Source organism: Bombus fervidus, chromosome 3, assembly GCF_041682495.2.
Source record: "Bombus fervidus isolate BK054 chromosome 3, iyBomFerv1, whole genome shotgun sequence".
Lineage (NCBI taxonomy): Eukaryota > Metazoa > Arthropoda > Insecta > Hymenoptera > Apidae > Bombus > Bombus fervidus.
In genome coordinates, this window is record NC_091519.1 from 9,332,745 (window position 1) to 9,351,214 (window position 18,470).

The 18,470-nt window shown below is 31.3% G+C and overlaps 1 protein-coding gene and 2 pseudogenes across 1 annotated transcript; all 3 read left to right on the top strand.

Annotated features, from left to right (window-relative positions):
- Positions 1-1,412: 1,412 nt before the first annotated feature.
- On the top strand, positions 1,413-4,224 carry LOC139985382 (WD repeat-containing protein 75-like; annotated as a pseudogene).
- Positions 4,225-7,992: 3,768 nt separating this feature from the next.
- On the top strand, positions 7,993-10,849 carry LOC139998473 (uncharacterized). The gene is made up of 4 exons (XM_074111628.1): positions 7,993-8,291; positions 10,146-10,264; positions 10,598-10,677; positions 10,755-10,849. Exons 1-4 carry the CDS (start codon positions 8,202-8,204, stop codon positions 10,847-10,849), a joined length of 384 nt encoding a protein of 127 aa, XP_073967729.1. The 5' UTR covers positions 7,993-8,201.
- Positions 10,850-14,426: 3,577 nt separating this feature from the next.
- On the top strand, positions 14,427-17,261 carry LOC139985384 (WD repeat-containing protein 75-like; annotated as a pseudogene).
- The last annotated feature ends 1,209 nt before the right edge of the window (positions 17,262-18,470 follow it).

The window sequence follows — 18,470 nt, forward strand, 5'->3', positions numbered from 1 at the left end:
ATACACGTTTATTAAATTGTTGTGTAATGTAAACCAATACACTCTGTATATTGAGAGAGAAATATTCTGTAAAAATTGTAAATAATTAAACACTTATAATTCTATGATAACGGAGCGATTTAAGAGCAAGAGTGAGAATGAAAGAGAGAGAGAGAGAGAGAGAGAGAGAAAAAACGCGTAGCTTTAGACCTTTCAGTTCATCGTAATTGTAAATAGAGAAACAGAAAGCAAGAAACCCCTTTAAGTTGTAAATGTAAGAATCGCAGAACTGCAGATCTAGGAGAAAAATCCTTTTTAGCTTTAGAGACTTTGAGATAGACTGTGCGCGTACCTTCAATATTGTTTCTGTACTTATAGAAATATTCAGATTCTACTTATAACGATTTAAAAAAAAAAAAAAAAGATGAAGTCAACACAGATACACACACACCGACACAAGGAGAGAGGAAAAAATGTGAAAAGATAACCCAGCGATTACGCAGGCATATACGATGTGAACCCCGGTAGTACCAAATTTAAACGGTAATTTTAGTTCTGTCTGGTACAGATTCCTTATATTTCAATAAAATCTTTATTTGAATTTTTGCTCGCGTGCAGTACTTGTTTTCCATCCACTCAAAGCTGAAATTCATGCGCCTTATTTATTGATGCAGCTTCAAAGCCTGATCAGTTTTTCTTTTTCTAAGTTCCCACTTATGTTACTGTCCATAATGTGTAAAGTTAAGGGAGAATAAAGCAACAGTTACTCGAAAAAAGGTTTCGTCGAATAGAATATGTTAAAGTATGAACAATATTATTGTGTTTAATGTTTTATCAATTTTCTTTCTTTTTATTAATATCACACATTCATTATTAATATTTAACGAATATATAGAATACAATAATATGAGTATAATTATAAAGATACAATTTTTTACAATAAGAAATTGAAACTTATCGGTAGAGGAAGTAATTCAATTTAAAACCGATTAATTCTATTATGTTAGTAGAATTAATAAATGCGTAATTCATCTACTATTGATAAAGAAAATTCCCTACGGTTCGAATCTACTATGTCAACATAGAGTATTGCAGATTCCTATAACAGAAATACTACAATTATCGATGCATTTTATAACGTGCATAAAGTATTTCAGATGTCGCTAAACTACAATTTCAATTGTTGTAGTAGGTGAATGTGTAGTCTGTAAATTAATAACGAGCTTTTAAAATATTTTATTATAGTTGATATCTTTATTTATGAATATTAAATATATAAATAATTAAACAAATTCTTTTACATTTGTTAAGATTATTACTAGCTGTTATTACGATTGTGAAAAAATACACTATGATTCTTCCAAATGAAGTTGTACCTATCGATTTAGGTATTTTTATCATTGCAGTTGCAGAAATGGAAGAAAAGTTTGTTTAAGTATTTGAATCTTAGATACCAGAATGCACCATGTGATAGGCATTTAGTTTGGTTAATTTATATTTTAAGTGTTTGTAATTATCAAAATATAATATTTTTTACTGTATTTTGTATCTTATTGTGTCATTAATATATGGGGTATACAAAACCGCGTTTAATTATTAGGAACATTAGTCTCATACAACATAAGTGAAAAAATGCAGATGAAATTGAATACGCGACGCGAATCAACAAATATTGAAGTAATTGATGTAGACGATTTAGTTGTAACGAGAAAAGGTGGAGGAAGTATAATTGATCAACGGCCAGTTTTTTCACACGATGGAGAGTAAGTTTTAATTCAGCATATACAAAAATTATAATTTCTTTTGGCGTTTAAATATAAAATTTTTGATTGTAAACATAATGGTACTAAACATGTACTTCATTAATTTTGTTAATGAAATTATATGAAGAAATATCGTTATAAATGTTAGACTATGGTATTCAGGAAAAAAGTTGTAGTTAATATTTCTATTAAGTAATACATATACGTTACAGAACGTTATACATAGTATGGAAGCATGTTATAAGAGCTTACAGTACACAAACTGGAGATTTTGTTAAAGAATTAGAACCAGCAAATTACAGAATTGCAGGATTAATAATACATCCAGAAAATCCCAATCTGATCATTGCCTGTACATAAAATGGAGAATTAAATTTTTGGAGTTGTCAAAGTGGCATTATCACAAAGAAATTGGTATAAACATTAAATATATTTTTTAGCGGTATAAAATCATGATTTCCTTTTTTGAAGCTTTTATAAATCCATAATTGTTATACCTTTTACAGAAATTAACGTTTCAAACAGAGCCAAAGATAAAAACGTTTCACATTGTAAATTATAAAACTCATAATGGAAATGAATTGCGTCAAGTGCTTGTAACATATATTCCCAAATGCAACACAAAAATTTATATAGTGTTATTTGATCTGGATAATGGAGTTTGTGCAAAGTCTACATGTATATCGTAAGAAAAATTTGCACTTCAATAATTATGAATGAAGTTCTTATTATATATTATTTATATGATATATTATTTATATGATATATTATTCTTACATATTATTACAGGACAAAATCTTGTGAATACTATGTTGATATAATTGGTAATTATGGTCAAAATTTAATAACACTCCTTCATGATGTAGATTTGCATATATTGAATCCATCAAGAAATTTTGTTGATAAATTGTATGTGTTATATTGTAATTGTATATACCATAAACATTGTAGGTGGTCACATGTATACAGGAGGAGGAGAATGTGTTCTAGTGAAATGGGTTTTAGCAAATCCACATCAAAAATCCTTCCTTCCTCGATTACCTGCACCTATTAAACACCTTACTATTGCTCCTGATAATTTATATGTGGCTGTATCTACTTTAGATAATGGTATGAATATTTTTAAATATTTAAATCTTTAAATCTATTTTAGATAGATGAAATACATTTATAAAATATATCTATATTCATAGGTATCGTGGTTGTAAATCCACAAAGAAAATTGACATCAGTTATACAAAATTTTACATGGGGCGTGACCTTATCTTCTAAAGATCTATTTCCTGCTGGTCTTATTGTTGATCCACGTACGAATTGTTTAGTTTTAAATAGTCGTACTGGACATGTTCAATTTTATAATACCCATACAAAAAATTTATTATATAATGTGAGTAACAGTGTAATATAAAACAGATAAAAAATTTACGCTATGTCGTTTATTATCTTGTAAATAAATTTTCAGATAAATATTACGGCACAAAATTTTTTAACGCAAGAGCGTAATGTTCTTATTATAAACACGGAAGTTACAAAGATAGCAATAAACCACGATGGTATGTGGATGGCGACTGTTGAAGAACGAAACGATAAAATGTCATGTATAGGAGTAAGGCTGAAATTTTGGATGTATGACGTTAAACAACAACAGTAAGTACAAGATATGCATTCTTGATGTGTAAATATTAAGATACTATGTTGTCAACCTGTTAGGTTCGCATTAAATACATCAATCGAGCTTCCTCACGATGGTGGTGTGAATGCTTTACACTTCCAACCGTGCATGTTATTCGGTGACGAGGGAGCACTGGCAGTTACAACGGGCAGTGATAGAAAATTCAAATTATGGCATCTCGTAGAACCTTCATCCTTACACAGTATGTAAAAGTTATGTTGTAATAAGAGAAATGTAGTATTAAATTTTAAGATTAAATTTGTTTTAGAAAAAAATAAATACTGGCAGTGCCATAGTGTAGGAGATTACAGAAATCTGCCTGCAACGGATGCTGGTTTCTCGATTGATGGTTCATTAGTTGGTATTGGTTTCGATTCTAGTCTAACAATATGGACTCCCGATACTTGTACATTTAAATGTAGCCTTACACATTCTCAATATCAGTATCCAGTGACATAAGTTTTATGAAAAATAGACTATATAATAATAATAAGAACAGCATTGGGTTTATTATATATGTTTTATAGACGAATTGAATTTGGAAAACAAGATGCTTGTCATCTTGTGGTAGCAGTTTCCACGCAGCATATTGCGGTGTGGAATATCCTGTCACTTACGTTAATATGGAGCGTACCTCTAAATATTGCAACTCTTACAGCAGATCCGAAAACAACGTACATGGCTGTTTTTACGACTGATAATTCACGTAAATATATAACTTGCTTTAAAAGATACCCAAATTTTTATTATGACGTGCCACATTTCATTTCATTTTTATATAAGTTTGAGTATTTGCAGCAGAATATTTAGAACAACTGGTCGATGAAACTTGAAATATTGCGACTTATTCGTTACGATTGTCCAAAGTGTTTTTGTCAGTCCCTTCCTAAACGGTAATGCCGACAACGGCGTAGTACGCCATCGAATTTTCTGTAGCGTAGACAGTGCCACTGTGGGATCTGTCGCATTTTTTCGATCGCCTGCGAGTTATGCATCTTAAAAAAATAATTGGTAACGTTTAATAAAATTCAAAGAACCATGTGCACTATAAAACAAATATATAAATAAATTGAACAATCTTTTTGATAAAAGGAAGTTGCAATTTAAAATGTTCCATTTTTATGCAAATTTTATTTATAAATCACTTTTATCATTTCTGTTTTGATAATTGTGGTTTTTTTTTTTTTTTTTTATTTAATTTTAGAATTCAATTTAAAAATTATACAAAATTAAAACTATGATATACTTAAAATAATTTAACATCATTCTTCCGTTTCTCAATTATATTACAATTTTAATATCGCTATGAAATATTACAAAAATTTATGATAAAAATATTTGTGAAATAGAATCTCGGGATTGTGACTTTGGAGGAATTAACTATAATCGAACGATTCGAATGGAATTTTCACAAGCATAATTTCTGTTTACAGTACCACCTACAGTTCGGTTTGATTAGATATACCAATACAAGTAGAGAAAAGAGATTGATTTAATAAGTACCATTCGCGAGCAACGTCCACTCGTGCTTGCAATATTATCATATGCATCCCACGTGCTTATAAGAAGGGAAACACGGAATTCCATTTATTTCTATTGATTTCTCTGCACTCTGCGTAAAAGATTAAAAAAAAATTCCTCTTTATTTAAAGAAGAGAAATATTTCACACAAACTAACAACAAATGGAACAGTAAACGTATGAAATTAATTGGAAATTCAATTATAACTCTATATCTAATTGAGAAAGTCTTTGTTGTATCTATATGAATATCGATGACCGAATTATGTCATTTCAGGCGAAATTATCGCCATACACGTGTATTATGTGTTTCCTCTTTATCTATTTACTCCATTTTGTCAATGCAAACTCGCGCGACCTAACGATAACATTTTCTGATTGCCAGAAAATCATGACTTGTTTGAAGTTATCATTTTTTTAAACGATAGAACGATTATTTTTTTCTTTTTTCTTATTATGAAAACAAGAATTATAATGAAGATTATAACGAAGCAATGAAAAATTAATGCAATGAAGAAAGCTGCTTCATTTTCAGAGACTACATCTTGATTTAATAGTTTCTGCATATTCACCGGACATCACCGGTTGCTGTGTAATAGGCTGACTCACGAACGTGTCTTCCTATACTTGTCCGCTTTATCGTTCTTTTCACCGCATCTACGTGCCTAATTCGCAGAGAGGAACGCGACTTTATGAGTCAAAGCCCCAAGCAAATGCCCACGCGCCACTTTCAGCACGTGGTTATGTTTCAAACAAGATTCATACCAAGAATTGATGTATTAAACCATCTACAGGAAAATAAATGGAAAACCAGATGCAGAATATGATAAATGGACCACGATGGAACGCTGATAAAAGACGTATACCATTACGTTTAACAGATCAAAGTAACACAATAAATGTATCATCTTTAACAAATTTAAATAACCAAAGATAGTTGAAGTAACTTGTCAGTATTATTCAAGCGTAAGTTATACAATTTCACTGAAAGTATATAACGAGAGGTACTCACTGTCTCTGGATTGCTAATAGAATATGCAGACGTGGCAACCATTAGGAAGAAGACAGCTATCAGGATGCACACAGAATTCCACATTGTTAACTTCATGCCTGAAATTGTCGTAGATAGACGTCGAAAGCTACTTCTTCTACTCTGTCTTGATACACGAGATAATTTAGTTGAAGAACGTAGTCACCAGCTTGATACTTCAGTGTAATACTTGAAAAATTCTGCCAATCACAAACGCCCAAAAATTACTTTCAATAAGGAATATCAAACAAATTGCAGAATATCAAGATCCCAATCTCTTCTGTTTAAATTTACCTTTTATTTTTTTCTTTTACTTTATACTTGATTGTATTGAAGAATAGACACTGTTCACAAGGATATCTTCCTCACAGTAAAGTAGAAGAAGAGTTGATAATGTGTTGCTCGATAAAACGATGGAAAAAGAGTCACCGATGAAGAGTTTCTTGTCTGAGCGTTCAACGTAGAATTGACTTTGGGAAGTGGCCTCGCTATGATTTAATATAGGAGCTACTTCTTCGCACTCCCACCCTCTCACGGCGTTCCAGTTGTCCCTCTGACCTAGGATATTGTCTTCGACGGAGAAACCTTCGGCACGCGTCACTCAAGGAGTCGTCTCGATCTTCCCGGAAATCGTCCAAGTACGTGCTAAAATTGCAGGCTGATTAATTCTTTCAAAAATCTCAACTTTAAACACCTAACACATTGAAGAATTCTTTCAAAGACCTCAAAACATTGGAGATCACAACGAACATATTGGTATCTTTTTGTGAAATAATTATAGAGGAGATAAAGGCGAAGAAAAGAAACAGAAATAATATTTGGTCTCACTCGTTCACTTCTCCTTCAGGATGATAAGAAATTTGTAATTGGCCAACAGGGTGAAGATGGAGGCGAAATTCAGAAATGAAATGACCGTTTGATATCACGCTCACACGCAAACATTCCAAAGAACAATGGAGATCGGTCTCAAGAAGGGATGTCCACGTGTACCGCTACAAAATTTCATCGCTTTAAGGCCAATGTAAAATCAATAGACCGAGTTTCCCTTATCGTGACCAAGCTGGTGCAACAAGTAGACGGGAGAGAAAGAGAGAGAGAAACTCGTTTGAACTGTCTCGTATACGATGTCGGTCTGCGTGTGATCATTTAAATGAACACGATAATATCAGCTTGTCTAAAAGTAAAATCTTGCCCCATTTGGAGAACGCCTTTAGTGTCTGGAGGCTAAGCAAATTAAGGATCATCACATGAGTTTCTGCGGTCCTTAAGGCCGCATGATCCGCTAATGATGGCATTATGGAGAACACGGACACAGCGGATAATTAATTCTACAAGATCGTTCAGAGACCTATACGCGTTATTTTCTTAACGTTTATTGAGATAATCTATTAGAAGATATCAATTTGTTTGCGGGGAACTAAACGTTTTTAATGACTGTTTTAAAGAGAGAAAACTATTTTCACTATTTATATAGTTTTAGCTATTTAAATTTTTCATATTTATGAGAGATATCTTTCTGTTTCATTTTTTCCAAATAATGTGTTAGGCATAGTTTCTATATTTTTCTAAATAATCATAAAGATATTTTGAAACGTGCTTAGGAGCGTTTCAGTTTTGAAGACGTATAAAAGCGGACACAAAACATCTCATAGCTATTGATTAATTAGGTAGGTCTACGTCGTTACTCAAGATTCACAGTACACGGATATCCGCTAGCTCACAGCTTTCTTGCATATTGCGTCAATTCTGTGGAATAGTGGAGTTAATTGCTTATGAACCACCTGATGACTGTTCCTTATTTACGTTACGTTACGTTCTATACTTTTCTAGAAATGCATAACAAGAGATCAAACACGAGTATTTTTCTAAATTACAAAACAATTTCTTTCTTCGGTAACAATAATTTTATATTATTTGCTATCATTGCTATATATATTCTCACGTTTTTACTAATATCAACAATTTAATTTTAGACGTGCGAAATAATTTAATTTCATATTTCTAAATCCATCCTGATGGACTATATTGATCTAATATAAAACATCCGCTGCTTATAATATTAAACAGTTTAGTATATCGTTACATAAGTTTCGTACCTCTACTTATTCCAATTTATTAATTCAATCGGTATCAATAATTTATCTTTAACTTTCTCTTAATGCCTCTCAGTCTGCGGCCACATTTGCTCTGACAAAAATGATAGATCGCCGCGTGCACCAGTCGAAGCGGAGCTTCAGATGTGTGTATTAAGTTTCCGATTCTTCGGAAAGATTATCGAACTGGAAAGCAAAGTTCCAACAGCCGACGAAGAATCAAAACTTTCGACAGTACGAGCCTTTATTCATTCTCGTTTCAGAGCACAATGGAGAACGATGGTTTTCAACGTCGCTTCAGAATTGTTTGCAAATGTTAAAACCAGGTCAGGACGAACCTGTTGGTGAAGCTAGGAACAAAGTCTGTGAAAGAACTGATATTGTTACGTTACCTATTAATAAAATCGTATTCCTTTCATGTGTAGGTGTATATCGAGACGGGTATTCTATCTAATCTTGTTAGATTGTTTTAAACTGGTCGCCATTCTCCCGTAAACTTGCACAGCAGCATTGTTTCTTCCCGGTGAATAGAGATCTTTTTTAATTACCTTGTCGTAGCGCGTATATAACGAGAAATCTAATAAAAACAAGCGGTCCGACCTTGGAAAAAATAAAACGACGTTTATAGTTAAACCTCTCTTCGGGGCATCACTGTTTAAAAATTTTTTTCTATTTTCTAATGGTACTCGATGAACAAAAGCGAAATGCAACGGTTTTCAGTTTAGGAACCCATTGGTTTAAAAGTTATCAATATGTGAATCGATTTGGCAAGTCACCTTGCGACGCGATCCGACCGCCAGAACAATATATAGCCTAACCAAACTACAGCGATAACGCTCATAGTGTCAACAAAGCTCAACACTTTAAAATTTAAAGATCTATCTCCATTCCATAAGACAGAGTAAGCCGTATTGTTGACTAAGACGGTATTTTATTTTGTCAAGGTCATAGAGGTCCCACTGTTTTTATTATTTTTCTCGTTATACACATATCACAACAAGGTAATTAAAAAAGATTTCGTCAAAATCCATGAGGATGTCACACGTCGACAAATTGACCTTCTTCCCAATTAAATGCACTTTTGATCCATTTACATGTTTCGATTTTAATTTCGTTAAGATAATAGCCCTGTCAATTTATATACTTAATACATTTGTTAATATTTGCACATTCGGTGACGCGTACGTTGCATCGATGCAGCTATTTGAACAGTACTACTTACACGTATATCTTGTGAGCTTAAAAACACTAGTAGTAAAAAAGATGGTGTAACTCTAAAGATAGGATAACACTTTAACAGTAACGTTTTAAGCACTTCGTATTTTTAATATAATAAGTATTAATTATTTATCGTTAATTTAGCTAACATTTTAATATTACAATTTAAAGAATTTTGTATATTGTATGCACGGAATATCCCAGTAAGGGTTAATTAAAGGAAACTCTACGAAATAATATCATACAAAATACTAAATATCGTGCAACTATGTTAGACATCTCAATGGTAATCGATGAAAAGGGAAACTCTATGAAATACTCTATTAAGATACTAAATATAGATAGTGTAATGTTTCTCGGTACTATCGCATGTGTTTTGTTTGATGAAACATGCGTCTTTTCTAGCAACTTTCTGGTGAAAACTGGTGTATACCGAGAAGAATATTTGTGTAGGTTGTAAGAGACGCGTCAACCTAGATCTGAAGTAGAAGATTGCAGGAATTGCAGAAATTTTCGTTCGGGGGTGTGTCTGCGTCAGCCTTAAGACTAATTAACTAATCGGATGTCGCGAGCGTCACAAGTATTACCGAAGAAGTAAACGCACGTCAAATATCATCTTTGACGTATCTCTGTATCTTTCCCAATTATAGTTAGCTCCTTACTTGAAATGTTTTCTTCTTGTTTCTTTCTTTATCGTCTTTAATTCGTTGTTTATTTTTATCTAGGTAAACAAACATTTTTATTTCAAAGGAGTATTTTATTTATTTATTTATTTATTTATTTATTTCAAAAAGATATTAAGCACATTTTGAATGTATTAAAAACTGCGTGAATTTCGATATTTAAGATAATATTAATTATACCTTTCAGCTTCTCAGCGTCTCGGCCCACACATTACCGCCCATGAAGATGCTTTGTGCATCATTCATCACATCTTTGCTCTCATCATCTGTGTCAAAAACCCAATCAACTGATGATAGAATCGAAAGGTAATTTAATAAAACATTGTAATTAATAAATTATATGTATACTGTATGGATATGTTTACACATTTATTGTGAAATTTAAAAGAACGACAATAACAAAAGTATATAAAATTTTCAAAGTGAAGTATTCGTTATAATAATTAGTAAGTCAAATAAAACTCTATTAAGTTAACTATATTCATAGGAATATAAAATAGCATTAAGATCCACAGTCTAATTGTGAGAAATGCTTGGAAGTCAACTATTATAATTCAGAAATTAAAACTACTTGAAATGATAACTTAGTAGTTAGTTGATTTTGGACAAATTACATGCTTTTCATTTTAATTTGCTTAGGGATGAAACAATGCATAATGACGAAGAGTCAGAGGAAAGCGAAGAAGAACTGTCACGACGGAAATCTCGAAGACCGACATGTATGTCCCTCTTTCAAGTCCTGGTACGGATTACTGGCACGCACAGAATCCAGTTGCCAATCAGGTGTTCATTACAGACGTGACGGTAAATTTGAAGATTGTTACTATCAGGGAGTGCAAGACTGAAAAAGGATTCTTCCGGGAAAGGGATCCAAAGAGCGATATCTATTAACGATCTTTAAATAAGGACGCTTTAATGCGAATTTCTAATACTGAACCAGCTTGTAAATATAAATTATTTTCACACGTTGAAGTGTAGAGTCGAAAATGGTGAACATATATATATATATACACACATATACGTATATATATGTGTGTGTATAGACAGTATCGAGCTATATATATATATATATGTATGTATATATAAGGACTTTTTCTAAAAAAGTAAAACGGACTCTTTTTTGGTGATGACGAAGAGGATGATCGAGGTTATGTGTAATTACAAAGAAATTGTTCAGCTCGCAGTTTCCTAGAACAAGATGTTACGTGAATATAAAATTGAACGTGGATTTGGTTGGGGACAAAAATTCGAACGGTCAGTTCCGACGTGTCGAATAGAAAATTATCATGTAAGTCAGCGGATAAAAGATAATAAGACTAACGTTATGCGACAAGTAAACGCGAAAGAACAACGGTACATGAGTCGCTGTCACATCGTGATATACACTTGTACATTTTAAAGACGCTTGATAGACCGTAAACTCTCTGTACCAAAATCAGACAAAAAGAAAATGCAAAAAGATCTGAAGGAAACATTTTAGAGGATAAATAACATTTTCTCATTGATTGCATTTCCGCTTGTATTAGAATTCTGCAGAAAAAAAAAAGATAAAGAATGGTGGGATACCATTGTAAATTAGTTAATTTCAAATTTTACTATGATAAAATAGTACAGATCTGGAAAGAAATATTTTTCTAATTCATTTTTAGAATAATCAAAGCAGCTTCGTAGAAGCGTTTTAAGAAAATATGAAAAAAATGAATTTTCGAGTATATAGAAAGAGGAATAACAAAAAAGGAACTAATGTTATCTTGATGACGTATTTCTCAGCATTATGATATTATATTGTATTTAACTGATGAATACCACTCTCATTTTTTTCTCTTTTTCTTAGCGAGTAATATTTTGTCACAAAAAGAAAAGAAAAGAGGTGTATCATTCGTTCGTAGATTTTAGATTTGTTTAGAGGCACGAACGCATTATTGATTTTTTTTTTCAAGTTGTTATAGCATCACACTTACACAAACAGACCTACACACATACACATACAGTTCAATGCACAGTGACAAACAAGCTGAAAAAAGGAAGCAAAACGATGTACGTTATCAACAACATAGTACATGATAACTTCATAATCTATATAACATGTTTTATATCGGTTGTCGGTGTTTTTGTTACGAATCGATTAAGTATTGTTTAAACGTGTTAGATGTTGCATTTTTTTTTATACCTTCAAAGGTATCTTTTCTTTCATTTCCCTTTTTTTCCATTTCAATTTAAGGACTGACTGCGTATTATACGTTTTCATACACGCGACATTTAATTCCAACGATATATATATACTTACGAATATGTATTTCGAGAATTGTTTATGCATATCCTTGAGAGAGCGCCATTTTATTTTTTTAAGATGGGTTGTCGACGTGTATTCACCAAATAGGAATGTTCCTACCTCGAAAACGGTCATCTTGAACAGAGAATCGAGTACAACCAAATTCTAACGATCTTCTATCCAAACAATGTAATTAATTAATGTCGTTGATCTTCTTCAAAGATTGACTCTATTCTCTTCCTTTTATTTTATTTTACCTTTCTTTTTCTTTTTAACTTTCGCTGCACCGTATATTTGGCGCGCGTGTGCACCAATTTCGGAACCAGTAAATTCGTGATACAGTTAATTATATAAGCGTAAATCTTAAAAGGAAAAAAATACATATACGTTGCTTATTTATTGTAACTAATATAAACGAAGAAAAGTTTTTTTGGTTTTTACATTCTTAGTATAGTATTAGAGACTATGCGCACAATACGTCCTATTTTATGAGAAAAGAACGAGCCTCGTTCGAAAGACTTTCCTTCTCTGTCGTACATTAAAATTGATTAACTATAATTTAAAATGATAAATCGACGATACATTAGTAATAAATGTTTAATATTTCTTCTTCTTCTTCTTCTTTTTTTTTTCTTTTTTTCCTGATTGACTATGTACGATCTATTTCCATGAGAAAAGCAGAATTATAACGATTTATCTTTTTAAACGAGAAAAGAAAATGGGACTATTTGTGTGCAGTTAGGTCGCGCGATTTCTTGCAATTCGCATTTGCAAGGAATTTTAAATACACGTTTATTAAATTGTTGTGTAATGTAAACCAATACACTCTGTATATTGAGAGAGAAATATTCTGTAAAAATTGTAAATAATTAAACACTTATAATTCTATGATAACGGAGCGATTTAAGAGCAAGAGTGAGAATGAAAGAGAGAGAGAGAGAGAGAGAGAGAGAAAAAACGCGTAGCTTTAGACCTTTCAGTTCATCGTAATTGTAAATAGAGAAACAGAAAGCAAGAAACCCCTTTAAGTTGTAAATGTAAGAATCGCAGAACTGCAGATCTAGGAGAAAAATCCTTTTTAGCTTTAGAGACTTTGAGATAGACTGTGCGCGTACCTTCAATATTGTTTCTGTACTTATAGAAATATTCAGATTCTACTTATAACGATTTAAAAAAAAAAAAAAAAGATGAAGTCAACACAGATACACACACACCGACACAAGGAGAGAGGAAAAAATGTGAAAAGATAACCCAGCGATTACGCAGGCATATACGATGTGAACCCCGGTAGTACCAAATTTAAACGGTAATTTTAGTTCTGTCTGGTACAGATTCCTTATATTTCAATAAAATCTTTATTTGAATTTTTGCTCGCGTGCAGTACTTGTTTTCCATCCACTCAAAGCTGAAATTCATGCGCCTTATTTATTGATGCAGCTTCAAAGCCTGATCAGTTTTTCTTTTTCTAAGTTCCCACTTATGTTACTGTCCATAATGTGTAAAGTTAAGGGAGAATAAAGCAACAGTTACTCGAAAAAAGGTTTCGTCGAATAGAATATGTTAAAGTATGAACAATATTATTGTGTTTAATGTTTTATCAATTTTCTTTCTTTTTATTAATATCACACATTCATTATTAATATTTAACGAATATATAGAATACAATAATATGAGTATAATTATAAAGATACAATTTTTTACAATAAGAAATTGAAACTTATCGGTAGAGGAAGTAATTCAATTTAAAACCGATTAATTCTATTATGTTAGTAGAATTAATAAATGCGTAATTCATCTACTATTGATAAAGAAAATTCCCTACGGTTCGAATCTACTATGTCAACATAGAGTATTGCAGATTCCTATAACAGAAATACTACAATTATCGATGCATTTTATAACGTGCATAAAGTATTTCAGATGTCGCTAAACTACAATTTCAATTGTTGTAGTAGGTGAATGTGTAGTCTGTAAATTAATAACGAGCTTTTAAAATATTTTATTATAGTTGATATCTTTATTTATGAATATTAAATATATAAATAATTAAACAAATTCTTTTACATTTGTTAAGATTATTACTAGCTGTTATTACGATTGTGAAAAAATACACTATGATTCTTCCAAATGAAGTTGTACCTATCGATTTAGGTATTTTTATCATTGCAGTTGCAGAAATGGAAGAAAAGTTTGTTTAAGTATTTGAATCTTAGATACCAGAATGCACCATGTGATAGGCATTTAGTTTGGTTAATTTATATTTTAAGTGTTTGTAATTATCAAAATATAATATTTTTTACTGTATTTTGTATCTTATTGTGTCATTAATATATGGGGTATACAAAACCGCGTTTAATTATTAGGAACATTAGTCTCATACAACATAAGTGAAAAAATGCAGATGAAATTGAATACGCGACGCGAATCAACAAATATTGAAGTAATTGATGTAGACGATTTAGTTGTAACGAGAAAAGGTGGAGGAAGTATAATTGATCAACGGCCAGTTTTTTCACACGATGGAGAGTAAGTTTTAATTCAGCATATACAAAAATTATAATTTCTTTTGGCGTTTAAATATAAAATTTTTGATTGTAAACATAATGGTACTAAACATGTACTTCATTAATTTTGTTAATGAAATTATATGAAGAAATATCGTTATAAATGTTAGACTATGGTATTCAGGAAAAAAGTTGTAGTTAATATTTCTATTAAGTAATACATATACGTTACAGAACGTTATACATAGTATGGAAGCATGTTATAAGAGCTTACAGTACACAAACTGGAGATTTTGTTAAAGAATTAGAACCAGCAAATTACAGAATTGCAGGATTAATAATACATCCAGAAAATCCCAATCTGATCATTGCCTGTACATAAAATGGAGAATTAAATTTTTGGAGTTGTCAAAGTGGCATTATCACAAAGAAATTGGTATAAACATTAAATATATTTTTTAGCGGTATAAAATCATGATTTCCTTTTTTGAAGCTTTTATAAATCCATAATTGTTATACCTTTTACAGAAATTAACGTTTCAAACAGAGCCAAAGATAAAAACGTTTCACATTGTAAATTATAAAACTCATAATGGAAATGAATTGCGTCAAGTGCTTGTAACATATATTCCCAAATGCAACACAAAAATTTATATAGTGTTATTTGATCTGGATAATGGAGTTTGTGCAAAGTCTACATGTATATCGTAAGAAAAATTTGCACTTCAATAATTATGAATGAAGTTCTTATTATATATTATTTATATGATATATTATTTATATGATATATTATTCTTACATATTATTACAGGACAAAATCTTGTGAATACTATGTTGATATAATTGGTAATTATGGTCAAAATTTAATAACACTCCTTCATGATGTAGATTTGCATATATTGAATCCATCAAGAAATTTTGTTGATAAATTGTATGTGTTATATTGTAATTGTATATACCATAAACATTGTAGGTGGTCACATGTATACAGGAGGAGGAGAATGTGTTCTAGTGAAATGGGTTTTAGCAAATCCACATCAAAAATCCTTCCTTCCTCGATTACCTGCACCTATTAAACACCTTACTATTGCTCCTGATAATTTATATGTGGCTGTATCTACTTTAGATAATGGTATGAATATTTTTAAATATTTAAATCTTTAAATCTATTTTAGATAGATGAAATACATTTATAAAATATATCTATATTCATAGGTATCGTGGTTGTAAATCCACAAAGAAAATTGACATCAGTTATACAAAATTTTACATGGGGCGTGACCTTATCTTCTAAAGATCTATTTCCTGCTGGTCTTATTGTTGATCCACGTACGAATTGTTTAGTTTTAAATAGTCGTACTGGACATGTTCAATTTTATAATACCCATACAAAAAATTTATTATATAATGTGAGTAACAGTGTAATATAAAACAGATAAAAAATTTACGCTATGTCGTTTATTATCTTGTAAATAAATTTTCAGATAAATATTACGGCACAAAATTTTTTAACGCAAGAGCGTAATGTTCTTATTATAAACACGGAAGTTACAAAGATAGCAATAAACCACGATGGTATGTGGATGGCGACTGTTGAAGAACGAAACGATAAAATGTCATGTATAGGAGTAAGGCTGAAATTTTGGATGTATGACGTTAAACAACAACAGTAAGTACAAGATATGCATTCTTGATGTGTAAATATTAAGATACTATGTTGTCAACCTGTTAGGTTCGCATTAAATACATCAATCGAGCTTCCTCACGATGGTGGTGTGAATGCTTTACACTTCCAACCGTGCATGTTATTCGGTGACGAGGGAGCACTGGCAGTTACAACGGGCAGTGATAGAAAATTCAAATTATGGCATCTCGTAGAACCTTCATCCTTACACAGTATGTAAAAGTTATGTTGTAATAAGAGAAATGTAGTATTAAATTTTAAGATTAAATTTGTTTTAGAAAAAAATAAATACTGGCAGTGCCATAGTGTAGGAGATTACAGAAATCTGCCTGCAACGGATGCTGGTTTCTCGATTGATGGTTCATTAGTTGGTATTGGTTTCGATTCTAGTCTAACAATATGGACTCCCGATACTTGTACATTTAAATGTAGCCTTACACATTCTCAATATCAGTATCCAGTGACATAAGTTTTATGAAAAATAGACTATATAATAATAATAAGAACAGCATTGGGTTTATTATATATGTTTTATAGACGAATTGAATTTGGAAAACAAGATGCTTGTCATCTTGTGGTAGCAGTTTCCACGCAGCATATTGCGGTGTGGAATATCCTGTCACTTACGTTAATATGGAGCGTACCTCTAAATATTGCAACTCTTACAGCAGATCCGAAAACAACGTACATGGCTGTTTTTACGACTGATAATTCACGTAAATATATAACTTGCTTTAAAAGATACCCAAATTTTTATTATGACGTGCCACATTTCATTTCATTTTTATATAAGGTTGAGTATTTGCAGCAGAATATTTAGAACAACTGGTCGATGAAACTTGAAATATTGCGACTTATTCGTTACGATTGTCCAAAGTGTTTTTGTCAGTCCCTTCCTAAACGGTAATGCCGACAACGGCGTAGTACGCCATCGAATTTTCTGTAGCGTAGACAGTGCCACTGTGGGATCTGTCGCATTTTTTCGATCGCCTGCGAGTTATGCATCTTAAAAAAATAATTGGTAACGTTTAATAAAATTCAAAGAACCATGTGCACTATAAAACAAATATATAAATAAATTGAACAATCTTTTTGATAAAAGGAAGTTGCAATTTAAAATGTTCCATTTTTATGCAAATTTTATTTATAAATCACTTTTATCATTTCTGTTTTGATAATTGTGGTTTTTTTTTTTTTTTTTTATTTAATTTTAGAATTCAATTTAAAAATTATACAAAATTAAAACTATGATATACTTAAAATAATTTAACATCATTCTTCCGTTTCTCAATTATATTACAATTTTAATATCGCTATGAAATATTACAAAAATTTATGATAAAAATATTTGTGAAATAGAATCTCGGGATTGTGACTTTGGAGGAATTAACTATAATCGAACGATTCGAATGGAATTTTCACAAGCATAATTTCTGTTTACAGTACCACCTACAGTTCGGTTTGATTAGATATACCAATACAAGTAGAGAAAAGAGATTGATTTAATAAGTACCATTCGCGAGCAACGTCCACTCGTGCTTGCAATATTATCATATGCATCCCACGTGCTTATAAGAAGGGAAACACGGAATTCCATTTATTTCTATTGATTTCTCTGCACTCTGCGTAAAAGATTAAAAAAAAATTCCTCTTTATTTAAAGAAGAGAAATATTTCACACAAACTAACAACAAATGGAACAGTAAACGTATGAAATTAATTGGAAATTCAATTATAACTCTATATCTAATTGAGAAAGTCTTTGTTGTATCTATATGAATATCGATGACCGAATTATGTCATTTCAGGCGAAATTATCGCCATACACGTGTATTATGTGTTTCCTCTTTATCTATTTACTCCATTTTGTCAATGCAAACTCGCGCGACCTAACGATAACATTTTCTGATTGCCAGAAAATCATGACTTGTTTGAAGTTATCATTTTTTTAAACGATAGAACGATTATTTTTTTCTTTTTTCTTATTATGAAAACAAGAATTATAATGAAGATTATAACGAAGCAATGAAAAATTAATGCAATGAAGAAAGCT